Below are 27,677 nucleotides of genomic sequence, written 5' to 3'. Positions count from 1 at the left end.
AATGGTTATGTATGTTGGTTCCAGAGTGGAGTGTTTGTAATGGTCATGTATGTTGGATCCAGAGTTCAGGGTGTATGTAATGGTCATGTATGTTGGTTCCAGAGTGGGGTGCATGTAATGGCCTGCACTGACAAAGTGTTCAGACTCTCCTTGATAAGGCCTATAGCAGCAAATCATCATTATCTCACTGCGATCTATTCATTACCGTTGGAATCTGTTCATTAGCGTGATGTCAGAGCTGTTGTGGAAGTGCACACAACTGTGACTTTGAATTACAGTGGATGTGGTGGAGTCGCTCTAATGAAACTCTGAAGAGATATTAATTGTAACACAGATAACCAATATTAATATGCTCAAGGAAATTACTGCGACTAAGTGTTGTTCAGTTAATGAATAGAGAAAGTCTGTATAGAATACAGAATGGAAGAACTACAGCGGGTGGTTCTCAACGTGGGGTCTGGGGACCCCCAGGGGTCCTTGAGGGGGTCCCAGGGTCTCCCTAGCAACTTTTAAAATATAAAAATCTATTTTAACCGCTTTATCCTGATATTACATTGATTATTTGAAAATAGCTGATCTATGAGCTTGCAATGTGTTACAATGCGACACATATTTAAATATCTTTGAAACATTTTAACACCACAAATCTGGTCCCTGGTACAAAATATTTTAGGATGCATGGGGACTGGATCTAATGGCCTAATACATATTAAAGCCACTGATTTACAGTATCCATCTATACAAGGCTACACTATGCAGGCTATTGAGCTTTTTGTACCTTTATGTAACCAAAGTGGAAGCTTCCACTGCCACGATGGTGACATTTCAAATGTTTTAACTGGGTGGGAAGCCCTTTTGGTGCAATATGTTATACTTTAGCTATTGAAAAATAGCAGATCTACAAGCTCATAGATCTGCTATTTACAAGCTCGTAAATAGCAGATCTGCTATCTACAAATAGCTCGTAAATAGTAGATCTGCTATCTACAAGCTCGTAGCACGGCACTCGGTGCCGCGCTACAGGCTTGTAGATCTGATATTTTCGAAAAATAGTGAAAATGTGGCACAAATCTTTGAATATATATTCTTTCAGAGCAAACATTCTTAACTCAAATCTTTTCTTCTGCAGGGTCCCTGGAACAACATATTTTCAGATGGGGTTGGTGGCCCAATTACATATAATTTTTGGAGGTCCTTGACATGAAATATTGAGAACCACTGATATAGAAACATAAGGTTTGTCAGAAAACTAAAATAAATCTCTAAGAAGAGAACACCAGCACTCACAGATATGTCATTTAAGGCTTGGCATACTGTAGTATGCTGCAGACAGCACAACGTAAGGCATAGTATGCTGCAGACAGCACAACGTAAGGCATAGTATGCTGCAGACAGCACAACGTAAGGCATAGTATGCTGCAGACAGCACAACGTAAGGCATAGTATGCTGCAGACAGCACAACGTATGCGTTTCGGCTTGGAGCCTTCGTCAGCGTTGCATCAATTCATTCATTTGTAGAATCGTCCTCAGGTCAAAATGGATTAAATATAATTGTGACTTTGAGTCTGTTTTCTGAGGCAATCTCAGTGACTCCTACAGTCGATGCTCACCGTGCTGCATGCCTCACAAAGCTAACAAAGACTGTACTGTACGTGGAATGAACATTCCTTTCATAGAAACAGACACAATGCGTCTCAAACAATCCATATCAACGAGACAAACTGAAACATTCTGAACATTCTGAACATTCCGGTGGCAGATAGTTGGAAATGTATTGATTGATTTTTATCCATTATTACCCGACGTCTGCACAGTAGGCCTACAGTACATGTGTATTATTGTTGTGACATGACACTAAAAAGCTGACACTAATCGTAACGTATTATTATTAAATTACTAATCCTATATCACTAATCCTACTGTATATCACGTAATGTGATGTGGAAAAAATTATACTTTAATCACAACTATTTTCAACTCTCTTCGCTGAAAAAAGACTATCTCACTTAGCCCTATCTAAAATAAAATAGTGAAAATAGCTGATCTAAAAGCTTACAATATGTTGTGTGTTGTGACCATGTTGATTGGCTATTTCCATTATCTTGGAAAAAAGTTTTTGTTGTTCTTGTATCAAAATGGTCAAATAAACAGGATAGGATTTACTCATGAGCCATGAAAATGGTAACCTGACTCCGCCAGATTGCGTCCGTATTGAGTTCACAAGTTCCCTCCACCTACCTGCATCTGGGCTAAGCGGAAACGATGAACCCGAAGCAGCGGGACAAAAATCTGATATCTCCATGATAATTTCGAGTTGTAGTCTTGTTAGTTTGTGTTTACATTTGCGCTTTGACACAGCTTCAATATGTCATCAGTCTCGATGGGAAACACTGGTCTATATAGCTGAGCATCAACTTTGAACTCTCCCTGTGCATTGTATGTTGTGTCAAGTCATTACCAGTTCCACTAAGTCCTGTAATCCTGGATATTACAGGCCTGCTAATTGCATGCCTATTGCCTACTGTAAGTCATCAAGCATTCAGCATAGTTGCTAATTGCATTAATGAGCCTATAATCTTTTATATATATTTAAATAACTATTAAACGGTATGTACAGCCCTATAATTCCATATTGGACCCACTCATTAGAGAACTTATAATAATATCATTGTGTCCAACAACTATATGATGTGTCATTATCAGTGCTGGCTATGAATGAATCACTCCTCGCGGAAGACGAAAACTTTGACTCCTCTTTTCCAGGGAGGGAAAAAGTACAACTTTAACAATCCAAAATATATAACTTATCCCATATCCCTGTTCATTTTCTCCTCTTTCCTCTCTTGTGGTCTCATTCTTTTACTCTCTGTTCCTCTCTCTCATTCTCTCAGTGCCCCCTTTCTCTTGAACACTCCTCTCCCTTTCCATTTCCTTTGATCCTTGGCTCCCTTCACAGTGGGCGGGTTTACGGCTGGCAGGCGTCAACCAATCAGATTGCCGGGGGCAACTAGGGTCAGTTAATGACAACAGCTGCCAAGGATACACAGCAGGCGAGCTGACCCTCAGAAATCCTCTATTACACTGATAAACAGTAGCAGACTGAGAAGGGGAAGGATAGAGAGAGAGAGAGAGAGAGAGAGAGAGAGAGAGAGAGAGAGATGTTGTTTTGGTGTTGTCATTGTTAGTGTGAAAGTGACTGCCTCTGTGTTTCGATGTCAATTGCCCGGAAGGAAGCCGTGCCACTAGAGAAACAGACAGGCCTTGGGCGGATATAAAGAGAGACCCAAACCAAACCGAATTATGCAAAACAACAAGCACAGGAAAAAGTCAATTTAGATTTACAAAGACAAGAGGGGAAAGAAAGTGTGAAACAAACACCAGGCAGGCAGGAAAACAAGTGAAAGGGAATTTGACTGACTGATTCTTGCAGCAATTCTCTGCCGCAGCGGTTCTGCAAAAAAAGTCCTGTTCCCTTCCTGCCGCCTTCAGACTCACTCTGTCTGACTCACTCTGAGACTCTCTCTCTCTGTCTGTCTCTCTCTCTCTCTCTCTCTCTCTCTCTCTCTCTCTCTCTCTCTCTCTCTCTCTCTCTCTCTCTCTCTCTCTCTCTCTCAATCTTTTTGTTTTAATTCAACATCCGATGATGCTAAGTTAATCTGCTTTTAATTAGCTAGGGTTAGCGAGAGAGAAGGAGACGCATGGAGGGGGAGAGTGAAAAGAAGGGATGGTTGGAAGGAAAACAGGAGATGGAGAAGCTTTCCAGAAGAGAGTGTGTGTGTGTGTGTGTGTGTGTGTGTGTGTGTGTGTGTGTGTGTGTGTGTGTGTGTGTGTGTGTGTGTGTGTGTGTGAAAGAGCAAGCGAGAGAAACAGAGAGAGAGAGAGAGAGAGAGAGAGAGAGAGAGACCCATGGGAAATAAAATGAAATGGAGAAAGTCAATAGAGTTGGCAGCATGCCAAGGCTAGGCACACAAACAGCTAGCCTCTAATGTGTGTGTATTTTCCGAATCTGTTACAGCAGGCTGCAGTGTGTGCCAGCCTGCATGTAAACGTGTGTGTGTGTGTGTGTGTGTGTGTGTGTGTGTGTGTGTGTGTGTGTGTGTGTGTGTGTGTGTGTGTGTGTGTGTGTGTGTGTGTGTGTGTGTGTGTGAGACTGTGTGTATGCCTGATCGGTGTGATTCATATGATATATTATGACTATTATCTCTGTGTATGCATGCCATGCGCAGGAGGGTGTGTGTGTGTGTGCATTCGTGTGTGCTTGTACGTGTGTCAGATCAGAGAACTTCAGTCTTGTATCCATTCATTGTCATTGACACTAAAACTAAGACAAAAAAATGTTAGTCGGCTTTCTTTTTTCACTGCCGAAAACGGAATAAAAACTAAATTAAAACTAATTATTAAAACTAAGACTAAATATACTGACAATTTCATCAACAAATAATAAACTAGACTAAAATGTTAGGGAGGGACTATAGTGGAGAAGAGTTCCAGTAGAACTAAAGGACAAGTCATTTCATGCTCGGCTGTACGCTGAAAACAGTCCATTTGGTGAGATCATGTGTATCCCCTCAGGTGTCCCAAATTGATAAATCAACACAGGATTTGACTGTGGGTAAAGGAGAGCTGTCTATTGGAGAGTTGTGTCAACGAGGGGACAGAAACAGCGCCGGCCAAGTTACTGTAACTCCAAGTAGCTCATGCAGTGCATTCCGTATAGACCAGTTCAGGACTTTGTCACAATTGGCCCATAGAAGTCTACCGGTATGTAGAAGACATGGCCCGAAGGAAGTGAGCAGAGAAGGTCTACGCAACTCTCCTTATAAATGGCTCTGGGCCGTGAAGGATATGAGACACAGTGGGAGGGCTAATGGGCTATTAGGGATTTGTTTGGGGAAGTGTTCATATTTATTTATTTATTTTAGTTTTCTTCCTGTCACAACAATACACTTATATTGTGCTACAGACAGCGGGGAAGTTAGAAAGTCAATGGATAGAACTCCATGAATAAAATACCCACACTCTTTGTTAGTTGAGGCATGCATGCAGTATGGTGAACGTCGTCACTGAGTTCACCTCAGAAAACCTCAGAGTCACAATCGTTTAGAAGGTTTTGGGACAAAAAAAACACCCTACGTAATATTCTATTATAATTGTAATCCTCTTTTATAATCTGTTCCTTGTTTCTGTTTTGTTTTCTATCTGTAGCCCCGTCTAGGGGCTACAGATAGACATTAGCATTACTGTACTGTTAAGAGTCTGGCATGTTTACATCTTATGCTGTATTCTTTACACTGATGTTCATTAATGTGTTCCGTTCATAACATAAAATAAACAAATAATGTAAAGTACACATGTCTTTGTATTGTCTTGGTGTTCTGTGCTCTGTGTTGTTTTTGATGGGTGTTTGTCACAGACTGAAGAAGATGAATATCCTTCGGGACAATAAAGATTATTATTATTATCAAAGCAGTGCCCACGTGAAAATCTTGAAAGTGTTCGTGCACATGTGTGCGTGAGCGTGCGTCTGCGTGTGTGTGTGTCGAGATGTAGGCATCGCATCAGCTTTTCTGAATTTCCACCCCAAGCCATCGCTTCATGGATTTGCCGTGATTCGTGTACCTTTTTGTTGCTACACCAATAAAGTGGTGGCGTGTACAATAGAATTCTGAAAGTCTGTCTGTCTCCCATTTATGCCATCATCATCATCATCATCAAGAAGACAGCAGTTTCTGATCAACTCAGGGATTCATGTATCTCCATATTTAGTCAAACAGTCGTAGGAAGTGGGTACCGTAATAATATTACAATTTAGGCATTTAGCAGACGCTTAATCTAGTCATCTAAAATCATAACTAAACCAAGAACATCAACATAACCAGTCTAACAGACAGTAGAATATCCAAAGAAAATAAACAATCTGTTCATTGAAACTATAAACCCTATAGCATGTGCTCAATTGAAATCTTGAAGGAAAAATAAAGTGGCCACACAGACTGATAGCCAATGTGCCAATACTTTGTTTGGGACGCAGAGTGTGTGGCTTTCAGTGTGTGGGGCCACAGTCTTGTTTCTTCAAGATTTATATTGAGTTCATACTCTCCAGTGGACCGGAACCACCACTACAAGGGCTTTGGTGTGCGTAAGCATCCTTGTGCAGTTGTGCACAATAATGACCTGGCATCTGTCTACATAACATGCTATCTAAATTACATTTTTAACCTTTGCAAGGCGAAGTGCCCAAGGACACTTCGACATGTAGACAGGAGGAGCCGGTATTCGAACCGCCGACCCATGGATCATTGGACGACCTGCTCTACCTCTTGAGCCACATTCGCCCGTCCGGGATGTTTTAGTAAAGGTTCTGCCAACTTCCCTGTATTAGCTAATCTGAGCCAGCGGGATGGGTTGGATCAGGCTTTGAAGGTAATATCTAACGTTATTATTACAGTGTTATTGTTTATTACTAACAACAGGTACAGCAAATACAGGTATTTGCACAATGGGTCATTTCATTGACTTTCACCACCCAGCTGCTGGACTGAAGGAGCAGCTGCTGCACGATGGACATCACATCTCTCACAGGCTGATGGTTTGATGTTAATTACCAGAGTTCTCAACACCACTGCACAATTGGCTGCCTTCTCAAGGGGTGAATTGTGGAATTGAACCACATAAATACTAACGCCACGAAAACAGCATCTACGTGTGCCGCCAATCCACTACAACCAAACACAGCCATTAGAAACATTTAGCTTCTGTTCCATGCCGCCAAGGCCATTTCAGAACCTTTAAATCTTGTTGTGTTTAATCCATTAAGACCTGAGGCCAATTCTATAACTGCCTTCTAAATCAGTAGCTCTTACACATTCACGATTGTTCGAAGACGTTCAGAAATAGCAGATGTACAAGCTCGCAGCGTGACACAAAGGGTATTAAGATTTTTTTAATTGCCAATTACACAAACCTCCTTGTTTCTCTGTCTAACACAATTATGTTGTTCTTGTTTTGTTGTAACGTGGCTGCACGGAAAACAAAGGGGCTCTCCTCCACATTTGAATGAAGGTTCAAGAAATGAAGAAACAAACTTGAGTGTGTGCCACATTCAAGGCCAAGCTGAAATGCATTACACCAAACGAACAAGAAGAGGTGCAAACACAGTTCACCCTGCAGGTTCCTACCTTTCATGCCGAACTTGGATCGTCGTCCATACTTGTTGATTAACACAAAGAGGACGACCAGGACCACGCAGCCGAACCCGGCTAGACCCACAGCGATGGAAACCTGGAGACGAGAGGTTCTTGTTATTTATTGGTGTATAGTTAGTGTTACACCGGAGAGATGTTTCTGAGCTGAATACCGTGTTATTTAATGGTGTATATACTGTAGTGTTACACCGGAGAGATGTTTCTGACTCAAACTTTTCCAAAACCAGTGGAGCTGGTATCAATATAATGTACCATTTATATGGGACAAATCCATTTCCTCTTTCTGCTCCAATATTCTCACAGACACACGCACACGCACACACACGCACGCACGCACGCACGCACGCACACACACACACACACACACACACACACACACACACACACACACACACACACACACACACACACACACACACACACACACACACACACACACACACACACACACACACACACACACACACACACACACACAGCTAAACCTTAGCCGTAACAGTTATCTTTTCCCAGTCAATTACAGGAGAAAGCTGAACTCAATTACATTTCAAACCAACTCTCCACAGCTCCACAGCCATGAGGGAATATAGACAGATAGAGGAAAATGAATGAAGGAATGGAGAGGAGAGGATAGAAGAGGGTTTTAAGAGTTTAAAAAATAACCACGCCAGTATGAGTTATTTCTTTCTTTCTTTCTTTCTTTCATTTTTTCTTTCTTTTTCAAGTTCAACGAGTATACACAAATTACTGTATGGGAAAGATGATTAAGCTGACAGATGTGCGTTTCACACTTCCAAAGGAAACAGGAGATGAAGCCAGTGAACTCCCCTTACACCGACTTCCTGCTACTCAACTCCAACTGCACCACAAGTCTCATGAGATACACAGTCACCATAACGACGTGTTGCATTTACATGTTGTTTTTGTTGGTCGATGGGGTTTTAAATGTGACACTAAAGAGTGGTTACCATGACAACACCCGTGATGTGCATGTGGGTCAGAAAGCGCCCCAGGTGAAGGACACGTCCCGTGCACTCACACATCCTTTAGTCTTAAAATGCTTTTCTTTCATCACGGCTGCAAATTATACCAACCATAGAAATTAAATTCATATAATTTTCATGGAAATACGACAGCGACGATGTGAAGCTGCAATGGCTATGGTACACAGTACCACTACAAGTACAAGTACTCACTGTTACATTATCCACTTGCAGCTCAGAGTCTCTCAGAGTTAAATAATTATGATTTCACCATTTATCCATAGCAATAACCACATTTGGCGTAGACGGAAAAAGGTGGTCCAACTAAACTCAGGTCCATTTTCTTAAGACGAGAGGGTTTCAATAAGCCGGCTGCAACACGTGTGTGACTGTAAACACGTATAGGGTGCATTTGCTGTATACTGAAGATATTAAAAAACAAGCATTTTGAATATTCTTGAAAACATTTGAAAACGTTTGAAGAATAAGTGTTTGTCTATAATGACGTGTCCATAAAATGTGGGTCAGGTTGAAAAGCAGCTAAAGAAAAATGTTTTAATTTAATTTAATTTTTATAATTTTTTCTCTGAATGTCTGACATTTTGACCACTCACCCCAAACGTGTATTCCTCAGGCCGATGTGTCACTGTGTTGGTTGGGGTCGGGGTTCCTTAAGAGACAAACACAACACACGGCTGAGCTTTACAATCAATCACAAGAGTAGGCTATCGTCTTGCTACTGTATATGAACTGTGCATCGTCTGATCTGCAAATGGTGAACATGAACATACTTAACCATACTTAAGCATAATCTTAAACATACTGTCAAGATAAACAGATTCCATCAAACATCAGTGAACTCGTATAGTCTCTCGTATAGCCAGACAATCTCTATATCGTTGCTGTCGGGCAGAAACGTCTCATCTCCATATTTTTTAATTAAATCATCATACTACAGCGTCACACACACGTATCAGACCCTCAAGCTCTAAACGCAGCGCTGTGGCGTGTTGTGAGCATTTAGATTGGCTATTTCCGCCACAGCTAAGTATAAATCAAATCAGGCATTAAGACGCCACCGTGGCCAGCCTAATTCGACTAAATCTATAGTAGGTTTAGTGATTGATTGATTGATTGATTGATTGATTTGATTTGATTTGATTTGATTGCATTTTTCCCCAGTATGTAGAATGGGTACATTTCAAGTTGATTAAAATCAACAACATATTTAGTCAACTAAAACTAGACTAAAACATTTCAGATTACTAAAATATGTCAAAATGTAAATAAAGTCTAGTCTACGACTAAAAGTGAATCAACATGTCAAACTTAGCAGTGAAACAGTGAGTGTATATAGATGGAAGGTCATTTGCGTCACAGGACTGCTTCGGGGATGCAGGATTTCCTGTCGAGCTTTATTAATGAGGTTGATGATGCTTTCAGGTGCCAGATGGTTTGCGTGCTTTGGTGACAGTTCCAGTGACAAGAGAACACATGCAACCAATCACCACACAGTATGAAGTCATAGACAAGGCCTGCATGACAGGCACAACAATGCTGTCGCTATGTTGACCAGAAACCTTGTATCTCCATATTTCAACTTATTGTTGTTGTTGTTGTTGTAAATTAAAAGTAGGGAGTAAGTGATATTTTTTTGCTATAAAGTGTTTCTTCAAGAACAGGGGTCGCCCCGTCTCTCTCTTTTAATAAACAGAAAATGCATTTTCAGGTAGCATTTCAAATAAATAAGAAAACACCATAGACAATAAAGAGAAATGTAATGTTTGTTTCGAGGACAAACACCCGTTGCTTAAACAAACATTATATTGTAATAGATATTGTAAGATGATAAGAGCGCCCCTCACTTCACACGGGAGTGATTATTTATTTCTATGTGGTGTGCTTACAGATCAGCTATTTTCACAATTTAGAATCGTTTTTTTATGTAATAATCTAAGAAGGACCAGTTTTGGATTTACAAGGATTGCCCCTGACAGCAATGATATGCTTCAGTGAAAATGGTTTCCACACAGCCTCGGGAGAGACAAAATTTAACTTCTCAGAGGAACTACTCCAATTTTAGATTATGCCTTAAAAAAAAAAATCCCTGCATGCAATTTTAGGCCACAAACATTAACGGGGAGTCGTGTTTCTGTGATGAATACATGGCAAGGCACCGTATGACTACATGCACAGGCGCTAATCAAATAAAAAGCTAAGCTAGCGTGAAAGTCACAAGGCTTTTTTCGTATGTGAGCCTAGGGGATATAGCGCAGTGACGCTAACCGATGTTGACAACCCTGATAAAGGAAACCCTAATGCTATGATGAGATTCACACAAAAGAAAAATTACTTACCATAATCATAATCGATATCTGGACAAACGAGAGAGAGGGGAAAAGAGGAGAGATGGAGACAGGGGTAGAGATATATGGAGAAGAAATAAATGGGGAGATGGGAGACAAAAAAGGCAGGGTACGTCAGCGTTGTGTTCAGCTGATCAAAGCATTTATAACTGTGTGAAAAGAGCCTGTCAGAGAATATTATAACACCTAGTTAACACAATCTCCACCTCTTGTCTATAAATATAAACCACATCACGTTCTCACTTATATGAATAGAAAGCTCATCACACCATGACTTTGCCTCACAGCTGGAGATACAGTACTGTGTAAGTACTGTACTAGTACTGTATAGGCCTTTAAATGTTACAGTTAGGAAAGCAGTAGGATTGGGTTAGGTGCGTTCGGTTTTCGGCAGAGTGAGCAGGTGTTTGATGACACTGAGGAGTCCATTTAGCTTAGTAGCTTTTTCCCCCTGGTCTGAGGGCACTAACTTCCCGTTTTGTCGTTTTAAGTAGAACGAGAAGAACAAGAGAAAAACTAAATAATCTAAACAAAAAATAGTGTTTCACACCATAAGACACACCCGACTCGTACCGAAAAACGAGCACTCCTTTCCAGATCTTACGTATTTACGTAACAACGTAACATTATAGTATGTTAGGTTGTTAGTTAGTATGCTTTAGTTTAGTGAACAATAAACCCAGAATAAACTACAATTCAGTCATTCTAGCCCTTGCAGGTTTTTCCACACACCTGCATCAAACGGCTTATCGAGGAAGTGGCCATACACCATCCTGGAGGCCACGCCCAGGAAGTTACTAGCCTCCAGTGTGTAGTTGCCGTTGTCGTGATGTGTTGGGTTTTTAAAGGTGAGGCAGCCCTCCAAGTAGTCCTGGTAGATCTCCATCTCTGTGCGCACATATTCACTAGCGGGAATCTCCTATACAGGGAGTGTAAAAGAGTAACAGAAAATACAAAAAGTAATATATTATATCTTGAACATGACATGGTGTACACAAAGTTACTAATCCATTGTAGTTGTTGTCCCAACAACAACTGCAATGGCACAGAGGACAGAGTAATCAACTTTCTCTCTTGAAGAATGCTGAGCCACGACAATATAACAACACAGTATCAAAGAAAGCATTCTGGGCAGTTTTCTGTATGCACAGATTGTATTAATTCGTTTTTTATGAAGTTGCCACAGGGAAATGTGAAGAAGAAATACTTCTGCACTTCTGGGGAAACACCATAGTTAGCCTACAGTATAGGAGGTGAAGCTGTGGTGACCTATTGAATTCTGTGACCAGAGCTCTTCCACCCGTCCAGACCAGCATTATTGCCGACTGTCCTTTGGAGAAATGGGGGGGACAAAAATGGCAATCCTTTCAACCAATGATCAAAACGTCACCAGTAGTGACGTAAAATAGCGATTTTCACGGCTGTTACACTCCCTGGCTGCCACCAGCCAGTGCACACACAAGTAAACTGAATATATGGACACTTGACTTTACCAAGAGTAGCGACGTGTTTTGAGCTTGTACTACTTATATATATGTACTACTTATACATATACAGTTTTAGCCATATATGAGGTTCAATTCCACCGATGATGTCTTTATCTATACCCTGCTTTTGTGGAACCATCGTAGGTTGGGGTGGGGCGACCCGCGCACGGTGAACTCTATGCACGTGTCATGGCGTCGCTCAGGCTCCTCTAGCTTCATGATGGTCGGAGGGACTGCAGAGGAGGAGAGATGAAGAGATGGAGATGGAGGGAGGGAGGAGAGAGAGAAAAGGACAGAGAGAGGTTAGTGTTGAACAGGGTTCATTTCGTGCTGCGACATAGTGTGAGCTTGTAGATCTGCTATTTTCAGCACAAGTACCGTATAAATCAGGCATCACGACGCCATCAAGGCCTGCTAAAACTAGACTAAAAGTGAAACATTTCAGATGACAAAAAATGTGACTAAATTAAGTTTTATTCAAACGACTTTGACTAAAACTACATAAAAAATATAGCTGTCAAAATTTTAATTGAATTCCTGTGGCGCCCGCTGGCCTAGCGGTCCAGGTGCACACGCGCTGCGTGTTGGAGACCCGTTCATGAGGACCTTCGCTGCGTGTCTCTCCCCGTCTCTCCCTCCCTCTTTCCCGTCTATCTTCACTTGAAACTTTCAATAAAAGGCGGACATTGAATTGAATTCCATTCCCAGGGTAGCACAGGGAGAGAAAGAGGCAGAGAGAGCCCATCGAGGAGAATGTTGTTGTTGCGCTACTGTCAGAGGTGATCACAACACAATGCATTGTCATTACACCTCAGGTGCATTGTTGTCATAACTCATCTCTATGTACTCCAGAAAAGAGCAACAGTGATGATACATGAATGGGGATGAAAGGTGAGAGAGAGAGAGAGAGAGAGAGAGAGAGAGAGAGAGAGAGAGAGACAGAGAGAGAGAGAGAGAGAGAGAGACAGAGAGAGAGAGAGAGAGAGAGAGAGGGAAGGGGGAAGCAAGATAAGGAATACAAAGTCCTTGATTTGCACCTGAATGTGCTGCTCTCATCACAATCTGCACCGATCGATGGATTGTGTGTGTGTGTGTGTGTGTGTGTGTGTGTGTGTGTGTTCCTGTTCTAGTGTTTCTTTCTGTTGTCTGACAAACCTCAGACGATATGTAAACATATTAACTACTGTTTACAGCAACATGCCGTCGTCAGGTTACAACCTCTGTTGCTGCTGTGAAACTCGACCACTGACCATTACATCCTTTATTGGCCAGGTTGCATCAAACGTCTAGATCTATGTGAGGAGTCCACTATATGGACCTATGTACTCTTTGGAACAAATTAAACTAATGACATGAGAACTGGTGTCCTCCTTTAAAATAATTCTGTTTCCCAGGCCCTTTGACGAAATCTGTGCGTGCGTGCGAGCGTGTGTGCGTGCGTGCGTGTGTGCGTGCGTGGGGTGCATGTTGGGGGAGTCATTAAGGCTGAACCATGTGTGTGGAGTGTTTTAAATGCATTCTGTACATGGTATGGTTAGGGTGGTCACTGTATATTTAATTATTTATGCTATCCACTGTGTATTTTCGAATACTGTTGCCTTATAATGTGATGAGTGCATGCGTCATAGATGAGCAGGTGGTTATTTTTATACGTTGTTGGTATTAATCAGACTTTTCTCTCTCTCTCTCTAACGTCTAGTCTACTCTAGGTGCTGTATGGGAGAGGGAGACAGTGAACTTTATAAACTTCTCCAATCCTTTTCACATGCATTATACCATATCTGTGTTGACATTTGCGTATGGAGCCAACTTGTAGCAGAGGGATAGCAGCTTGGCTAGCACAGCGTAGATCTCATATGCCAGTCTAACAGCCTGTGACCAATCGGTTAGTTGCACTGGATGGAGTATAGTGGACATTGTATCCCATACTGCCTGCAGGGATGGAGGGTCTGAGATTATGAGTTTACAAAGCTAACATAGTCGTCAGTCACCGAGTTCCTCGGCCTGCTGCACGAGAAACATGATCTACTGTAGTCGTTCTTGGCAAGACTAGCAGGCAGGCAGGCAGGCAGACAGACAGACAGACAGACAGACAGACAGACAGACAGACAGACAGACAGACAGACAGACAGACAGACAGACAGACAGAGACTGCAGGGGACCGCTGTACACAATGCACCTTGTGAAATATCCTGCAAACTGATCCATTATACCTTTTTTATATTTTCGTTTCTGCTCTCACACTTTTGTTCTTTTGTGGCTTGCCTTTATTTTATATATTTTATGGAGGGACAGACAGTAGGCTGACAGGAAATGGGTAGAGAGATGCGGGGGAAGACATGCAGTAAAGGCCGTCGGGACCGGGAGTCGAACCCATCTGTCTGTCTGCCTGTCTGTGTCTCTCCCTCCCTACATCTCAGCTGGGAATCACACCCACACTGATTAGGTCATAAAGAAATAAAATAAAAACCATATAATTTGTCATAGTTTAGAGCTGGTGTTAGTTGTATCAGGTTTGAACCATCATCTCGGTAATGTGCCACCATTTGTTTTGGACCACATACAGCGAGGATCTTCCCCAAATTAACAAAACAAATGTATAATTACCTTGTCAAAAGAAAAACAAAAGAAAGGAAAAGAAGAAGTAGAAGAAGAAGAAAAACAAACATGCCAGCGTGCATAATTCTTGGGCTGTTGAAGTGAGCCAACTTCCACAGTCACACAGAGACACCCACGTTTGTCCCCCTGTGGATGTGATAAGCAGCAGCGCTGGCTGGGAGCCTGGAGGTGGAGGCGGACCAGTGTGGAGTTACTACAGTCACTCGCATGCACCCCAATTATCTGGACTCCCGCGGAGTTACTCGCCACGGGCTATCGCACATATAACTACACTTCTAATAACAGGGACAGAGAGAGAGACAGGCAGACTCTTTAATGTTTTGTTGAAGATGCACAGCGCAGTTCAAAACATTCCTACGCCCAACATGGCTGAATTGGGAATGCGATGGAAATGCATTCAGGGGAGGGGTGTGGTGGTAGCCCCGGTCCCAGCCTTACCCATCTGCCAAGAGAAAAGCCTGGTCACAACCTAAGGCAGAGAGTGCATAGCCGGAAGTGTCGGGCTGGAACGTCCGTCAGATGCATTTCCCCTGGATACGATATTTTTCGACCAATCACAACACTTGTTTCATACACAGAGAATGTAAACAGATTTGTAAAACGCCAACGTCATTTCCTTGAGCGGTATACTTCCGCCATAATCCCGCTACTTCCCCCAAATTCCAGCAATGCACTCTACAGCGTAGGTCTTGCCCAGCATGGTGTGGTGGAGGAGAGGAGATGAGAGGACATAGGCTAATTGGTATACAGTCCACCTAATGCAGGAGTGGAAGATTTGATTTGCTTTATTGCGACTACAGGTCGGATTTACTATGTCAGTCACTCGAAATCCCCATACATGGGAAAGCCCCCATGGTGGCCAGTTCTCGTGACATCACGTGACATCATCAGGGATGAAGATATCATAGTAAATGTGACCTGTCGCAATTAAGCCCATGGAGATCCCTGATGTCATCAATATTGGCCAGCAACTCTCCATCTGACCTCAAACCTCAAACACCTAGATCTCCATATATGGATTGGATATATGTCAGAACCTGTTCTGACATTCCATATGTTGATGATTCCCCATCCATCCTTCCTCTTCGATCCTTTCTCGTCAAAAAGTCTCCCTTTTGTCTGATACCTGTCAAATCAAATTGTAGACGGTTCTAGACGAGTTCTCAACAGGCCCGAAAATTAAGGCCCGGCCCTCATCAAACCCTGTACACTCAAGAGAATGACCCCGCTACCACCCCTTAGATCTCCATATATGGAGCTGACCTGTTCTGACATTCCATATGTTGATCTGACCTCATCAAACCCTGTACACTCAAGACATGCTCCTTATATGGCCAGTACATAATTCATTCCATGTTGATCTGACCCCCCATGCCAAAGCGCCAGCTCTCGGCCAGCAGTCTGTCGTCAACAAGGCGGATGCATGCACGCGAACTCGCCCATTAGGGCGAGGTCGCTTCTCGCCCTTAGGCGTCTTACTGGTATAGGTAAGGTGTAAGTATTATCTGAGTTTTATGGATATGTTATGTGTAAAAAAAAAAGTGACTGTCCCACTCACTGATTAGTGACAGACAGACTGAGCCCGGACCGAAGGCCCCCAAATATGTGACAAATTTGAAGCTTTGTGTGCCATGGTGTTTACCCTCAAAGTCTGCCGCCCGACTCAAAAGTGCACAGAGCCTTTCAAAAGGTTCAGGCTAGGCCACACAGCCTGAACGGCTGTTCAGGCTGTGTGGCCATTGTAGTTGTTGTCCCAACAACAACTGCAATGGCACAGAGGACAGAGTAACCAACTTTCTCTCTTGAAGAATGCTGAGCCACGACAATACAACAACACAGTATCAAAGAAAGCATTCTGGGCAGTTTTTTCTGTAGCACAGATTGTATTAATTCGTTTTTTTATCATTTTTATTTGGCCGTCTCTGCACACAAAACAACAGCAATACACTATCCCTTTATGGTGAACCACTATACTATGGCCAAGATGGAAAGGGGTTTCTAGGGCCATTACCATCATTACATTTGCAATGATTTTAATGGGCAATTCTGCAAACAATTATGACAAGCTTTTCCATGCAATATTTATAGTTTATAGCCCACCATCTAATCCATATTGATTTTGTCCCATTTGCGTTTTCTGCCTTTATTGCAGGCGATATTACTCACCTCCAGTGCCTCAAAATATTGCACACCATAACCTTAAGCCACAGAAATAGGCACTACAGCTCTAACAGATCAATATATGACCAAGCGCATACAGAGACGCATGGCTCTGATATGATAAATATGATGCAGCCCGAGACCATAGATCTAGAAATTCCATTAATATCAGCAAGGCTTCGATAGCTGCCAGTGAACACCTGATGAGAATGTATTATTGCGACATTACAAATGCTATTCCAGCTCATAAGCAAGCATGTCATAATTTGGCGATATTGCACTTTGGCAGCTAAATTACATTCCAGGAAAGAACAGAGTGCACCTGGGATTTTAACCTATTAAAGCCAGGAAAGCATCTATACTGTGGCTATTCACAAATGGCAGATATACAAGCTGTTTGCATATATTATAATATTTAACTAAAATCCTTGATTCTGGGGGTCCCTGGAACAGAACAGTTTGGGGGTCTGTGGCCAAATACGTTGTGGTGGTCCTTGACATGAAAAGTTTGAGCACCACTGAAATAGCAACATAAGTTTTTTCTCAGTAGCAACACACACAGTCAGCACTGGTTTGTGCACAAAGCCACAGGAGAATAAGTTGTTCCGGAGAACAAGTTGTTCAGGAGGACATTGGAATGAAAGCAGCCGATCCTCCTGGCGAACACGCAACACTAGAGCTAATACTGAAGCTAACTAAACACAACATGCAACGCCGCAGCATGACTCCCCGACACATCCTGCTCCTCCTCTCCACACACTCAAGTCATAACACGTGACGGTGCTCTGTGCGTCGCTTGCCGTGGGTGTGCGATCGTTTCTCAGTGGTTGTGTCAACGGAGGTGTGTGTAAATGGCCGTGCGTGTGAAGTTTGAGTGACGGTGCTCTTGACGGTGGCTCCAAATGGATCGCCACCGTTTTGGTCATTATCTCTGGAAGGCAAGGTCCAATCTGCTCAGTTTAAAGCTTGATACATGAAATTGAGGAAATTTGATTGGCAATCAAAATTGCGCCGCGGGCCGGAGTTTGAGTATCACTGCCCTACAGTACGAGCCCTGGGCCGTTGCTGGGGCCCTGGGCGTAGTGACTTACTTGACTTAATCCTCTTTACCCCGTCGAGGGGCATAGGGCGTCCACCAGAGCTCTCCATCTCACTCTCTTCTAGGCCTACGCTTTTTCTTCCTGCCAGCTCATTCCAATGTCCTTTAGGTCCTGGAGAGTGGAACGCCTCCAGGTGTTTCTTGGCCTACCCTGTTTCCTCTTCCCCTGTGGGTTGTAGCCCAGGGCCTGTCTTGTGGTGTTATCTGTTTCTCCTTTTGATGGTACTAGCTATACTGTCCTGTTTTGTGATCCTCCATAACGCCTCATGGGCCACCATAGTTTGAGGATGTAGCGCAGGTTACATTTGTTAACAAACACCTGGAGCTTGTTTATTAGGCCCTCGTAGTCTTCCATGTTTCAGAGTCATAGAGCAGGGCAGTCTTCATGCTGGTGTTGAAGATCCATAGCTTGGTGTTGTTAGAGAGCTGTTTGGATAGCAAGATCGATCGCAAGATCCTAAATGCCAGCTGTGCTTTGCTGATTCTAAGCTCTATATCCCTGTCTGTTCCTCCATCCCTGCATGCTGATGTTGCTCCCTAGATAAGTTGGCGTGATCCTCATGGCGTGTTCCTGGGGGTCTGGATGTTCCGGGGACCACCGCACAGTACACTACAATACAGTACAGTACAGAGCACAGTAGAGTACAGTATGTACTGTATAGTTGCACCGCTCAGTTCACACAGGTGTGATTCTGAGAAAACATTTGTAGAACCTGCTTCAGGTCTTAATGGGTTAAAGTTGTTTGATTATTAGTGTATGCCTTTTCGAAGACGCTATCTGAATAATAGCGTATCTAGATGGGAGCCCAGCTGGGACAGGAAGATATACGGTGCCCTGTTGGCAAGTGTTTCTTTCATTGTTTGGGTCGGGAACCCGTTTGGACGGCTCCCATCAACTGGGCTTATTCACTGTCATTATCGATCAAGATACGAGTGGAGTCTGACATCTGTCCTCTGGAGAAATTAAACATTACTCATGCATTTGGTATGATTTGCGATCAGGCCAATGTGGACACACGTTTTAGTTTAATCACTTAAACCCCCCAGTCATAGTGAAATGGACCCGGCGTTGCAACCGAAGTTGGACCGCTTTTCTCTGATCGACGCCAATAAATGTCTTTGCCAAAAATAGCTCTGCAAGCTTGTAGATCTGCTATTTTTGGCTATAATGTCCCCAGAATAGGGATGCTGGGGTTTACGAAGTCGAGGCCAATGTGATTTTCTTCCTTGAAAATGATTCAGCCACGCAAGAAGGTTGGTAACTTCGACACTGAAATATGGAGATACAAGGTTTCTGCACCATGCAGCGAGGACGTGTTCACGCCCTGCCTGCACTCAGTGCTGGCGCCAGCCACTGATCAGCGGGAGAGAATATATGTTTTCGCGGAGGGACACTTTATTTTTTAAACGCCCCTAGATACAGCAGGGCTATAACAACCGCTGTTGTAAAATGTGTCACGTAGCCAATAAGCAACATGATGCACTGAGAGACAATAAGGAGAACGGGCTCACTGGCAAACGACCGCACATCATCGTCTGGACAGCCTGCCTCGTGCACCTGTGTGACCGTCTCCTCGTCTGTGTGGATTCTGACAGCAGGTGGTTGGTTTAGTTTTAGTCAATAGTCTTCTGAATAAAATTCCATTTAGTTTTAGTCATATTTTAGTCATCTGAAATTATTTATTTTCGAGTGCAGATGCTCCAACTATCAGCTATGTTTGTTCGTCCCTGTGTGTGTGTGTGTGTGTGTGTTGTGTGTGTGTGTGTGTGTGTGTGTGCGTGTGTGTGTGTGTGTGTGTGTGTGTGTGTGTGTGTGTGTGTGTGTGTGTATGTAAAAAACTGTACTATGTACAGTACTTGAGTACATGTACTTAGTGACTTTACACCAGTGGAAATGAAGCCAATAAGCAATAGTCATTAAAACACAGCGGTTCTCATTATTGGCCTATAGAAGGTGTCCACGCCTGCTGGTTCTAGAATAATTAAAATTCCATTACACTTGGTTTTATTACCGCAGTAAACAGTTTCATTAATACTTGATGTTTTCAATCGCTTCATTTGTCTTCTTTAAATTATCAAGATGTATTTTTTGGGGGAAATTATGGTCCCCTTGATTTTTTTATTGTAGGCTAGGGTTCTGTACATGCTTCTATTGCTCTTATAGTTCTACTGAGAGAAGCCATTTCAGCCAATAGCATTTACTAGTTCTACTGAGAGAAGCCATTTCAGCCAATAGCATTTACTAGTTCTACTGAGAGAAGCCATTTCAGCCAATAGCATTTACTTCTACTGAGAGAAGCCATTTCAGCCAATAGCATTTACTAGTTCTACTGAGAGAAGCCATTTCAGCCAATAGCATTTCAGCCATTTCAGCCAATAGCATTTACTAGTTCTACTGAGAGAAGCCCTTTCAGCCAATAGCATTTACTAGTTCTACTGAGAGAAGCCCTTTCAGCCAATAGCATTTACTTCTACTGAGAGAAGCCATTTCAGCCAATAGCATTTACTAGTTCTACTGAGAGAAGCCATTTCAGCCAATAGCATTTACTAGTTCTACTGAGAGAAGCCATTTCAGCCAATAGCATTTACTAGTTCTACTGAGAGAAGCCATTTCAGCCAATAGCATTTACTAGTTCTACTGAGAGAAGCCATTTCAGCCAATAGCATTTACTAGTTCTACTGAGAGAAGCCATTTCAGCCAATAGCATTTCGGTTCCGGTTGTTTTTCGGGACCGAAAATTCCAAGATGGTGAATTTATTTAGAAAGACCAACGGGTGAGGTCACCGCTCCCTTCTTCATATATATATTTTTTCATCATCATCATTATTAGTATTAGTAGTTTTTCAGCCCCTGTGTAATGACATCAACCCTCTGAGAGAGGCATGGTCCACACAGTAGTGGTTGAAGTGGTTCACAGTAACATACTGTGGTTCACAGTAACATACTGTGGTTCACAGTAACATACTGTACCATCGCTCTGGGTTTCAGTCCTGCTGTAAGCGATCACTCGCTTGCCCCCAAATGAAGCGTAGTCCTATATCCAGGCTATATATATACACAGTATGGCCTGGATATCTAACCTATATGAATATGGAAATGTGTACGTATAATATTTATGAATTATGCATATTTCCAAATTTCCTGTTTTATTTAACATTTAATGGAGAGCTCAAATAGCATGTGAAGTGTGAGCTGAGGAGTACATAATACAGTCAATGGTGTAAGTACATGTACTCAATTAGTGTACTTAATACAATTTTGAGATATTTGTACTTTACGTACTGTATGTAACGATTCATTCAACTCACGATACGATTCGTATCACGATACGATTTTTCACGATATTTTAAACAAAAAATATTTTCTAGAAAAATGACCGTTTTATTTTATATTATATAATTTATCTCCCCCCCCCGATCTTTTTTCACATTTTTTATTTAACTACATTACAAAAGAAGTAGCATTACCTTTGAAACATAATTGCCTTCCTTGATGAGCATCAACGACCATCATCACCTGGGCACAGCTCCCCTCTACAGTGCTCTACTACTGAAAGTGACTAATTTCTCTCCAAAAGCACTTGAATATGATGGAATATGACTAAAGCTCACATTTCACATCACACACCATGATTCACTAGCCCCCCCTAATATATATATATATATATATATATATATATATATATATATATATATATATATATATATATATATAATATATTATAACATTTAGCAAAATACAGTAAAGTAACACTGCCTTGGATTGTTTTTCCACTGAACGGAAGACGTAATCGGTCCTATAATCAGTATGATGAAGTAGCCATATTATGTTTATTATTTTCCTTATTAATAGCCACTTAAAATGTATAGTGCTCACTTATCAGTGAGCGCACACGCGCACACACACACACACACGCACACGCACACACACACACACACACACACACACACACACACACACACACACACACACACACACACACACACACACACACACACACACACACACACACACACACCGCTTTCTGTCGGTTGCTTAAATGCACACATAATCACACCCCTCCCACACACACATCTCTGTAGGTCACACTATGAATCATAATGATGATAAATTGGCCTGTTCCAGGTTTGACTGACCAGGAAATTGTGGGGATTATGTAAAACCTAAAGAGAGAAAGAGGAGTACAGTATGTGCATGTGTTGATGCAACAGCATGTCCAGTGTACTATAGTGTGCATACAGTATACATAAATATGATACGGCCCACGCACCTGCGTTGCACCGCACTGATCAGGCCGGGGGCCTCATGTGCAAATGGGTTTGGTTGATTTTATTTGTATTTTATTAGACGCCATAAAAGAAAGAAAGTTATAGTATAGGTTTTTCGGAGAACCGCCAAGGACACATGGAGACACAACAAAGTCGCGAGACTGATTTCTATTGTGGTCCTTGGTCTGAGAGACACGCATATACACAATACATTGCAACAATTACAGGCAGTACAACAATACAATACATAAAACACTGTAGAGCTACTCTACCTACAGGATGAAATATAAAGCCTCATTATAAATATAAGACCACACTATTCTGCAACACTTTCTAAAAGCCATGCTTTGACTCTTTTCATAAAACACTGTAGAGCTACTCTACCTACAGGATGAAATATAAAGGACCTCATTATAAATATAAGACCACACTATTCTGCAACACTTTCTAAAAGCCATGCTTTGACTCTTTTCTTAAATATAGGGGATGGCTGCTGATGCTCTTTATCGTCGAGGGTAGCGAGGTCTATAGATTACTGCTCCTTTTCCCATCTCGATGGCGAACATGGGAATGCATGGACAGGTCTGCAACGCTGGCTTTGGTTAGGTGAGAATGAACTCCGCCATGCTTCCGTTAAAGATTGCAAAAGGTATACAGGAGTGCAGAGTGCTGTTGATGTAGACGCTATATGTGCCGAGTGTGTGTGTGTGTGTGTGTGTGTGTGTGTGTGTGTGTGTGTGTGTGTGTGTGTGTGTGTGTGTGTGTGTGTGTGTGTATGCTTGCGTGCGTGCGTGTGTGTGTGTGCGTGTGTGCATGTGTGTGTACTCACAGTGCACGGTCAGTTGTATGGAGGCGTTGGTCATTCCCACCATGTTCTCAGCGATGCAGGTCAGCATGAAGTTGTTGTCGTCGCGACTGACGTTGACCAGAGTCATGTTGATGGAATGAATGGAGTTGTCATAGAGGTTGGACTAGAGAGAGAGAGAAAAACAGTCATAGAAACCGCTCGTTAATAAATGTTGAACATTGTCATTGTGTAGATTTTGTTGTGGTTGAGAAGTGTCTGTATTAGAGATGGCATACAGTCACCTTTGACCTTTCGCCAAGACTAGAGAAAGCCTTTATGACCACGGTCATTAAAATATCAACCACTCAGAGCTAGGTTTTTTTTTAAATATTTGGCAGCCTAGGACATACCCACAGATGGTTGTTAGAGGGCTTCTACAACTTGGAATGCCCAAAAGAAGGCTGAAAAAGTATTGTGCCGTCTCTGCTATAATTGGCATCTCCGCCATATATGGCGGAGACGCTGTTACTTATAACCATAGAGTACTGAGTGACATGCCTGCATTGTATCATGAAGACATATGCCATGGTTCTGTATTTGTGTCATATATTTGTTGTATCATATATAAAATGTGTGCTCTCCCTACCTGGTGTGTGTTGATAGAGTGCATGCCACTGACAGTCCAGTCTACCTCCGGCAGAGGAGCACCGGAGCCGTTGCAGCTCACCGTCACACGGTCTCCCTCCACAACCGTGAGGTTACTGTGGCTGACACTTATATCTGGTACGTCTGACAGAGAGAGACAGAGAGAGGTTACTGTGGCTGACACTTATATCTGGTAGGTCTGACAGAGAGAGACAGAGGGAGGTTACTGTGGCTGACACTTATATCTGGTAGGTCTGACGGAGAGAGACAGAGGGAGGTTACTGTGGCTGACACTTCTATCTGGTACGTCTGACGGAGAGAGACAGAGGGAGGTTACTGTGGCTGACACTTATATCTGGTACGTCTGACAGAGAGAGACAGAGGGAGGTTACTGTGGCTGACACTTATATCTGGTACGTCTGACAGAGAGAGACAGAGAGAGGTTACTGTGGTCAGCCACAGTAACCTCTCTCTGTCTCTCTATATCTGGTACGTCTGACAGAGAGAGAGAGAGAGACACAGAGAGGTTACTGTGGCCAACACTTATATCTGGTATGTCTGACAGAGAGAGAGAGAGAGAGAGAGAGAGAGAGAGAGAGAGAGAGAGAGAGAGAGAGAGACACACACACAGAGAGACAACCGTGAGGTTACTGTGGCTAACACTTATATCTGGTAGGTCTGACAAAGAGAGAGAGAGAGAGAGAGACATAGAGACAGAGAGGTTAATTAATAATTAGCATAGGCTAATTAAGCAACACTACACAAGAGGGTGTGATTTACCCATTATTATTGGCACCACGGTGATGTGAACAAGAACGAGGCATCACACTGCCAATAATTATAGTAAAGCACACCCTCAAGTGTAATATTGTGATTATACAACAGTTATAGCAGCTAAATAAAACCGTATTCATAGTGTGGGGCAACTCTCTCCAAAAACAACCTTTTTGTCAAGTGTTCTCTCTGTTATCCTCAATATACAGTACATGGCACCTGACCTGACAGAGACAACTAGTCCCTGTTTACTAAGACAGTCAGACCAATTGAGATGGCTGTGTGCCAGACAACTTTTCCCAAACTGAATCAATACCGCACAGAGAAACCAAACTTCACTGTTATTGGAAGGCAAGGAAGGGTCCAGGGAGACAGAAGACTACGAGATAATTTCTCCCCTACTGTTTAGAGTTTTCAATCTATAACTGCTGGACATTATAGCTATAGTAGCTTGACAAAAGAGGCTTCTTTTATTTGGTACCCAGGGCGGCTTAGCATTATTTTGTCTAGAACATTAGTTATCAAAGTGGGGTCCGGCGACCCCCAGGGGTCATTGAGGTGAGTTAATATTGCATCAAAAGTGGTTTAACCACTTTAATCCTATGTACATTGGCTATTTGAAAATGAAGAGCCGTATATGAACTTAAACTTACCACAACTGGTGATGTTCATGTCCTGCAGCAGAATGTTCTCAGAGCTATCCTGACAGAACAGCTGCTGGCTGCTCAGGCCTGCCTCACCCCTCTGCTGCCACAGCTGCAGCCAACGGATCTCACAGCCGCACAGAAACGGCACATCCTCTAAGTGACTGTGTAGCAAGGAAGAAAGAAAGAAAGAAAGAAAGAAAGAAAGAAAGAAAGAAAGAAAGAAGATATTAAACAAACAACTTCACAATGAGTAGAAATAATTACAAAAAAGGCTACATGCTGGGGGTAACAGCACTGTGACTGTAATCTTATCATCTTGCTGCAGGCAGACGTTTGAAGAAAAATTACTAGGGTTGTTTAATAAAGCTACAATCTTGAAGTTTTATGTCCGTTGCCTCCCTCTCCTGGTAATTCAATTCATAATTTTTAACAACGTCTGAACTGCAATAAAGGTGGCGGCATCTCTATTTGGTGTACGTGCCGTGTGATTCAAATAACTTTATTACATCGGCAACTACAGCAGGTGTCCTATTTCTCACTGCAGATGTACTAGTTAAAACTTTTGATTCATTTAAATAGAAGGCATTATATTGAAGTTGTCAGTATATTGAAGTTGTCAATATAATGGTATGATAGAACTGTGATTCCCAGAATGCAGTTCAAAACAAAACTGCTACTGACAGTACTGCTCTGAAAAGAAATGCTTGTATAGTGCCATGAAGGATATTACACAAACTGTCAAAAACCATGGTATATCAACTTTCAAAAAAATATATAAATGATACGTAGCTTGCGGAGTTAGTTCAGTCAGATATACTTGAGGGGTTTCATGCCGTGCTCAAGGTCTCATTCATGATTCATATACTCAAGGGGTTAATATGCTGCATTACTACTGTACAGTATGTGGGTGTATAAGTGTGTGCCAGAGCCACATGTCATTCGCTGATGTGGCAGTCAGCTGACCAATTGGGCGGGCTACTTTAAGCTCACTAGACTGCATGGTTCCTGGTTGTTATCAAGGACTGTCTAAAGAGGACGAGACGCGAAGACCGCACGGGCGACGCCATGTTGCTCCATGGAAGGAAAGAAACATGCGCAATGGGCTATATGCAGCCAACACTTCCGCGTTCAGCTTCCTTGGTCTCAACTGCGCATGTTTCTTTCCTTCCATGGAGCAGGGTTGCCAAGTCTGCTTATTTCCCGCGACTTTTGGCTAAAGTCGTGGAAAATAATTTCTTTATAGGCTAATTGTTAGTATAATAAGTTACTAAAACATTCATTATCATAGACATACATAGCATTTATAATGATAAATGCATCAAATCTTTTTTATTAGGATTATATGGTCATATTATTGGGTTTGTTTTGGCTTGTTTTTGGAGGTGGGCTGGCTTATTTCTGTCACGAGTTGGCAACACTGCACCATGGAGCAACATGGCGTCGCCTGTACGGTTTTCGCGTCTCGTCCTCTTTAGACAGTCCTTGGTTGTTATGTGATGTTTGCTCCCAGCACCACCCCAGTTATATATGTTCCCCATGGGGGTGTTTTATTGTATATCTATCTCCCTGCTCTTAATGTTTAATGATAGTGTTTGATTGTGCCGAGCAGGGAGAAAAATGTAGCAGAGCCGAACGCCAAGATAAAATATTATATGCACACTTGTATTCTCATTCTATAATAAACATTGGTTATATCTATTCGTGAATTGTCTGACTGAATTACATTTACTGTACATTTTGGCACTAAGTTTGGGGGAAGACAGTCACGACTCGAGAGAGTCCTCTTCTCTCTCTCCTCATTTTCTGTCAGCCTACTGTCTATAATAAAGGCTGTCAGCCAACTGTCCTATCTATAATAAAGGCATACAAAGTTAAACAAAATAATAATAATCTTAAAAGAAGAGAGAAGTTTGCCAAATGCGCATTTATGTGGAATGGTTATTGTGAAAAATTACATAAAAAATATAATTTGTTTAAAGCCTCACTATGTAACGTATTTTTTCCAACCTGTATGGTATGTTACTTCAATATAACTTATACAAGTGGGTTGGTTGTATTTTGAGAAATTTAGATTGTGTCACAGGTGTCTCAACAAGACACAGGAATTTTGACCTCAATGGTCAAGATTCAATGAATCCCCTGAGCAAGCAGGCAGGCTCTATTAGCTCAATGGTAAAAGTGTTAGCACTTGCACAAGAAACCAGGTTCAATTCCATGCGTCTCCCTAGGGAGGTCCTCGAGGCACGTCCCACTGGGAGGAGACCCCGGGGCAGACCAAGGCACAGTTGGAGGAAACACATTGACTCACTGGCCTTGGAACGCCTCGGGATCCCCCAGAGGAAGTCACTAATGTTGCTCTGGAGAGGAAAGTCTGGAACACTTTGGTGGAGCTGTTGCCCCCGCGACCCGACTACGGATAAGCGTTTGAAGATGGATGGATGGATGGGATGGTGTATAAGAGGTAAGTTACATAGTGCGGTTTCAATGTAGAATGTTACACAGCATGACAGCATTCTGACATTGTAAAAATGGACCCAAACAGGTTAATTATCAGAATTGAATTAACATTGAAGATTGTATACTGTGTACACAGGAAGGAGAAAAGCAGAGCACCTTTTGCGCAGTACTACTATTG

At 42.3% G+C, this 27,677-nt stretch overlaps 1 protein-coding gene across 1 annotated transcript in view; it reads right to left on the bottom strand.

Annotated features, from left to right (window-relative positions):
- LOC308313606 (NT-3 growth factor receptor-like) overlaps positions 1 to 27,677 on the bottom strand; it is a gene marked incomplete at its 3' end in the record, with an annotated part of 222,417 nt that overhangs the window by 93,631 nt on the left and 101,109 nt on the right. Inside the window, exons 5-12 of the mRNA XM_080760819.1 lie at positions 25,049 to 25,203; positions 23,623 to 23,765; positions 23,019 to 23,160; positions 12,163 to 12,275; positions 11,288 to 11,474; positions 10,547 to 10,564; positions 8,804 to 8,859; positions 7,180 to 7,282 (exon numbers count right to left, since the gene is read on the bottom strand). Coding sequence (XP_080616945.1) covers positions 7,180 to 7,282; positions 8,804 to 8,859; positions 10,547 to 10,564; positions 11,288 to 11,474; positions 12,163 to 12,275; positions 23,019 to 23,160; positions 23,623 to 23,765; positions 25,049 to 25,203 — 917 coding nt within the window. The remainder of the gene's footprint in view (positions 1 to 7,179; positions 7,283 to 8,803; positions 8,860 to 10,546; positions 10,565 to 11,287; positions 11,475 to 12,162; positions 12,276 to 23,018; positions 23,161 to 23,622; positions 23,766 to 25,048; positions 25,204 to 27,677) is intronic.

This window comes from Protomyctophum bolini (assembly GCF_963924005.1).
Source record: "Protomyctophum bolini genome assembly, chromosome: 4".
NCBI lineage: Eukaryota > Metazoa > Chordata > Actinopteri > Myctophiformes > Myctophidae > Protomyctophum > Protomyctophum bolini.
The sequence above is the reverse complement of the archived record's forward strand: the minus strand, read 5'-3'. Positions and strand labels throughout refer to the sequence as shown.